This window comes from Marmota monax, unplaced genomic scaffold (assembly GCF_021218885.2).
Source record: "Marmota monax isolate L192 unplaced genomic scaffold, Marmota_monax_Labrador192_F-V1.1 WCK01_AAM20220418_F8-fsc00037, whole genome shotgun sequence".
Taxonomy (NCBI): domain Eukaryota; kingdom Metazoa; phylum Chordata; class Mammalia; order Rodentia; family Sciuridae; genus Marmota; species Marmota monax.
In genome coordinates, this window is record NW_026693245.1 from 2,080,878 (window position 1) to 2,086,877 (window position 6,000).

Genomic DNA, 6,000 nt, shown 5'->3' on the forward strand with positions numbered 1-6,000 from the left:
GCCTATGTTTCTCAGCATAGCAGGCTTCTCTCAGGTCCTCAAGTACAAATGCTACATCTCACCCAGGCTGTCACTCATGCCATCCCCACAGACTTCTCCCCTCACCTCTTGATCACAGCTTTGGTGTCCTTACTTAAGGAGGCCTTTCCATTCTTTATCCATATTCCTTCCTAGCATCTATCACACATATCATAAGGATTTTTTTTTTAAAGTCTTTCTCTCCCACTGGATGGTAAGAACAATGTGTGTCTTCCCAGTGCATGTGCTTGGTGCATAGTACCTGCTGACTGAATGTGTGTTCAAAGAGTAGATTTGGAAATCTAGTTCTTCGTGGAGTGGCAGTTTTTACCACTGAGCAACAATTTGGAATACCAGGACTTTTAAATAGGCAGTTATGCTATAAGGCATGGATATAAGATGATTTAATGTGAAGCGAAGTGATCAAGGTGCCTCAGGAGCAGAATTTAAGGAAGCACCGACTCTCATAACACCCTTCTGCCTCACTCTTGTCCTGATCCATGGGGTGACTGGGTAGGGAGGGGGGCTTTGCTAAGAGCCATGAAAATCAAAGGGAGAGGGAGAGGAAGGGAAGGGAAATAAAACACTAGGATTGTGTTAAAGGCAGGCCTGACACCCGTTGCCAACTGAACCGTGTACACCTACAACTGCACAGTTGCTCCATGAAGTGAGGAAGCAACAAGCTGTAACAAAGTCTGAGTCAACAATGGGGAAAACCAAGGAGGGCACATTCTCCAGGGAGTATATGAAATCGAAGGATGGAATTCATTATTCTAGTTCTTATAAAAACAGTTCATCCAACAGGCTATACCAGATGAGAAACTTGGGGTTCAGGTAAACAACTGAAGGGAATCTTAACCCTCAGGACTGAAAAGCAGAACAGATATGCCCAAGGAGGAAGAATGTCCCAAGGATTGACACTGGGAGATCTGTTTCCTGGGGCTGATTGTCAGCCCCAATGACCTAAGCACTGGGTGCTATGCTCCTTTATCATTTGCCTCCTTACTGCACAGTATTGCCTCTACCAAGAGTGGGCTGGCCACATCAGACACCAGTGAACCCAGCCTCTTTCAATTCCAGAAGCCCAAATGGACCTTCTTTGGGGGGTGTAGGGAATCAAACCTAGGGAATTGCTCATGCAAGGCCAGTGCTGTACTCCTGAGCTACACCCTTTAATATACTGATAACACTCCTATTTTGAATTAGTAGCATCTATCTTCATGCTGACAACCACTGTGCCAAAGTTTTTACAGCAGGCGGTTTGGAAATAGTCACAGATACTCTGTGCTCTTGTTCTATTTACTTGCCTGATCACTTTTTTTCTTATCTAATAAAAAGTCTGGTCCAGTTTGAACCAAAATATGAATGTTTTATCATGGAAAATTCATCCATTTTTTAACAGTAACCATTTTCATTACACAATCTATATTTATTATAGAAAAATTAGAAAATACCAATAAGCGAAAACAAATTTTAAAGAAAACCATTTGTGCTTCCCCAACTAGAAAGTAACTCTTTTAAATAAATATTTTAATGAATATTCTGCCATATTTTTCTATGTAAACATATATTTGTATTTTTCCTCTCTTGTATAGGTAACCTCTTTTCATATCAATAAAAATAAACATCATAAAAAAAGATCAACCATTGTGTGCTATTATAAATGTAAATGAACTACACACTAACATCTCTTTCTAGCTTCTTCTTTTGTTTGTTGGTTTGGATTATACTCAGGGTTGCTTAACCATTGAGTCCCATACCCAGCCCTTTTTATTTTATTTTATGTTTTGTATATATATTTTTTTAACATGGTACCAGGGATCGAATCCAGTGCCTCACGCATGCTAGGCAAGTGCTCTACCACTGAGCCACAACCATGGCCCCTTTAACATCTCTTTTTAAATTGTATTTTTATTGGCACATTACAATTATACATAATACTGTGACTCATTGTTACATGTTAGCATATGTACACAACATAATTTGGTCAATTTCACCATCTCTTGCTGGAAACTGTTCTATTCTCAGTATCACAGAAATCTTCTTATGCATACATCTTTGTATATGCATCAGATTATTTCTTTGATTAATTGCTAAAAGTGAAATGACTGGGTCAAAGTGTGTAACTATTTTTAAGTGTTTCAATAAAAATACCAAACTGCAACCCAGAACCATCTTACCAATTAATCCCCCACCAGCCAATTTCCTCTTGCCTTTACCAACCCTCAGCAAACACTGAGCACTGCTTCTGATACATACCAGTCTCTGACAAGGTCAAATAAAATATAGTCCACACAGGGAGAGGCAGAAAGATGGGGATTCGACATTATAGGCCAGTGTAGAGTACACTAGAGCTCTGAGTACCCAGAACCCAGATATCATGGTCATCCTAGGATGAGTGTCATAGAAGACTCCCTGGAATGAGTTCATTCTGAAAGTAGTCTTTAAAAGACCATCTGAAACTAACTGAGTAAAGAGCAGAGAGGGAAGAAGTGACAGAGAGAATGATCCAGGTAGAGGATAGGCCCCAGGCATAACTCTGTAATTGTTGGAATAAGGGTTATAAGGGAAGTTGGGGATGATGGACAGAATTGTGGACAATGAGGCTGAAGAGATATGCTGGTCCCATCAAGAAGGGCTCTCTGAGCTAAACAAGGGTGATTTTACTTTATTTATAAAAGCCAAATAAAAAATCACAACTGAAAATTCTCTTGGGAGCCAGTGGTTGTCACTAAAACCTGTGTGGGGAAGACTCACACAGATCTAAGTGGAGCACTAATTGAACTCCAGAATTGCTTTGTTGCTTTGTCTTTCTCATCAATGAGCTCTGTGGACTTGAGAACTACCACTCAACCTCTTTGTCTAGTAAAATAAAGGAGCCCATCTAAGATTCTTCCAGTTATAAATACCTATTTCTCCTGTCACATCCTTTGGCTTTTTTTTTTTTTTTTTTTCAGAGAAGGTGGCCATTAAGATCCTGGACAAGACCAAGTTAGACCAGAAAACTCAAAGGCTACTCTCCCGTGAAATCTCCAGCATGGAAAAACTGCACCATCCCAACATTATCCGCCTTTATGAAGTCGTGGAGACCCTATCCAAGCTCCACTTGGTGATGGAGTATGCAGGGGGCGGGGAACTCTTTGGGAAAATCAGCACTGAAGGGAAGCTCTCTGAACCAGAAAGCAAACTCATCTTCTCCCAGATTGTGTCTGCTGTGAAGCACATGGTGAGCAGGGGCAAGGACAGAGTCTTGTCCCCATATCCACCAGCATTGGAAACATGGGACTTTAGTTTACCATCATTTAAGCATCTTGCAGGGCTGTGAGAATTCTGTGAGGGTCAGAAGTCTGGCTGGGATCATGCTTCTTGTAACATCCAGGGGTCTCCATTTACATGACAGCCTCTTGGCTTCTCCCAAAGTTGGCAGGAGTCAATCAGCATAGCTGAATGAACACCATCCCCTCCCGGGCCATTACCATTTCTTAACCTCATGTTCTACTACCAGCATAGCTGGCTCCTCACTGCTTCTTGGTCTTCAACCCTAACCCTGTCTAGGATGCCTTTTTCCCACTTCTCATGTCTCACATTCCAAATCCTAGCCACACTTCACGACCAGCTTAGTTCTCTCTCTGAAACTAGCTTCATCAATCTCATGTCAGTTCACACTGAACTTTCTTGCCTTCAATGAGCACCTAGTTCTTACTGCCTCTGTGTCCCAGCACATTCATGATTATGTCATTCTTATTTTATTCTTTGATTATTTAGATAAATCTGGACTCTCCCAGTTCCTCCGAGAGTTGTTTCTTTGTGCTCTGTTATTCACCATATTGCTGGGCACATGGGAGGAACTCAACTTGCACACCTACTACTAAATCTGGTGGCAAAGCAGAAGGGAATCCAGCAGTGGTAGGTCAGACATGAGTCCAGAAGCCCTATGCCTTGCTGTTTCTCCCAGAAATCTGGTCTCTAAAGAGTAAAGGTGAATCAAAGACATAGATAAATAAAATGAGTTTGTTTATGTGCAAGGACCATACTGAACACAGTTGATATGGCATTTTATACTGTTCTCACACCCAGCCTTATGAGGTGGTTATCAGTATGGCATTTTACAAAGAAGGAAACTGACATTCATATCAAGTAGCTGATACAGTTTAACCTAGAACTGATCAGACTGTCAGCCTCAAAAATCTGGATTTTTACCCCTAGAGTTATGTTGGGAAAAGTAACATTAAACCACTTCCCAAGAACCCTTGGGATTAAACAGGTCAAGGGTTTTGAGAAGATTATTGGCCTGGATCCAGAGTGCAAGGATCACAACCCATAGTGGGATCTGTTGCTACAAACACCAAATGCAGCCTCCTTCCTTCTACTGAATTGTGTAGAAATAAAAGAGTCTCCCCAAAGAACATGGTCAGGAAGTTGGAGACCCCAGTCAAAAGATCTCTTCATCAGAAAAACCCAGATAAGACTAAAAAACTAAGGAGGACTCATGTTTTAGAGTGTGTAGTTTTGTAAGATCTGGGTTTTATTTCTGGGATAGATTCCCGAGTCCACATGAGTGGAACAGACTCCAACCCCTGCTCCAAGAAAGAATGGAACCTTTGGTCTATTTGGGAGGTGTGGGTGTTACATTGGTCTAGAGGTTACGACAGAGTACTAACATGACTTAAGTTGATCTCCCTTGATTTTCTGTTATTACACCACCATCACCTCACTGTTTCAAATTAACTGACATCTTTTTATTTTGGTATTTTACTTTGAAACTTACTTTCCTTCTCTTCATTTCTCCTTCCACAGCATGAAAACCAAATTATTCACAGGGATCTGAAAGCAGAGAATGTATTCTATACCAGTAACACATGTGTGAAGGTGGGTGATTTTGGATTCAGCACAGTAAGTAGAAAAGGTGAAATGCTGAACACCTTCTGTGGATCTCCTCCCTATGCTGCCCCTGAGCTTTTCCGCGATGAGCACTACATCGGTGTTTATGTGGATATCTGGGCCTTGGGGGTGCTTTTGTATTTCATGGTGACAGGCACAATGCCATTTCGGGCAGAGACGGTGGCCAAACTGAAGAAGAGCATCCTCGAGGGCACCTACAGCGTGCCCCCACACGTGTCAGAGCCCTGCCACCGGCTCATCCGAGGAGTTCTTCAGCCTGTACCCTCAGAGAGGTATGGGATCAACTACATCATGAACAATGAGTGGATGCAAGGGGTTCCATGCCCCACTCCTTTGGAACCTTTCCAACTGGATCCTAAACACTTGTCAGAAACCAGCACTCTCAAAGAAGAAGAAAACGAGGTGAAAAGCACTTTAGAACATTTGGGTATCACAGAAGAGCATATTCGAAACAACCAAGGAAGAGATGCTCGAAGCGCCATCACAGGGGTCTATAGAATCATTTTACATAGAGTGCAAAGGAAAAAGGCTTTGGAAAGTGTCCCAATTATCATACTACCAGACCCTAAAGAAAGAGACCTTAAAAAAGGGTCCCGTGTCTACAGAGGCATAAGACACACATCCAAATTTTGTTCGATTTTATAAATTACATCAGACTGCTGGGAATTAACCAAGATCATTGTTGCTGCTTTTAAATTTTTTTCACGGACAACTTGGGTGGAGACATTTTTGTAATTTTTAAATAAATTTAAATTTGAGGTATGCATTTTTTTCTCCTAAAAGTCTATTAGCCCAGATTCTGGATTGAATTGGGGTCTTGTCTTATTCTCAAACTCTTCATTTAATCAAGAAAATATTTATTCAGTGCTCATTTTGTGCCAGGCACTGTTTAAGTTACTGATGAAATAGCAAAGAATAAGACAGACCAGCATATTCTAATATAGGACAAAGGCACCAACAACTTTGTTTTTCAAAAAGAAAATATCAAATAGTGATAGATGCTGTGCGGAGAATTCAAACAGGGTGATCTCATAGTAGAAGCTTGCTTCTTTGGATTAGGTCTTTTAGGAAGGCCACTCT

General features: G+C 41.2%; 1 protein-coding gene across 1 annotated transcript in view; it reads left to right on the forward strand.

The window, feature by feature from the left end:
* The window catches only part of Nim1k (NIM1 serine/threonine protein kinase), a 68,767-nt gene extending 63,063 nt beyond the window's left edge, over positions 1 to 5,704 (forward strand). Inside the window, exons 3-4 of the mRNA XM_046456301.2 lie at positions 2,976 to 3,244; positions 4,816 to 5,704. Of these exons, the coding sequence (XP_046312257.1) occupies positions 2,976 to 3,244; positions 4,816 to 5,565 (1,019 nt within the window). The 3' untranslated portion in view covers positions 5,566 to 5,704. The remainder of the gene's footprint in view (positions 1 to 2,975; positions 3,245 to 4,815) is intronic.
* Positions 5,705 to 6,000: the final 296 nt, after the last annotated feature.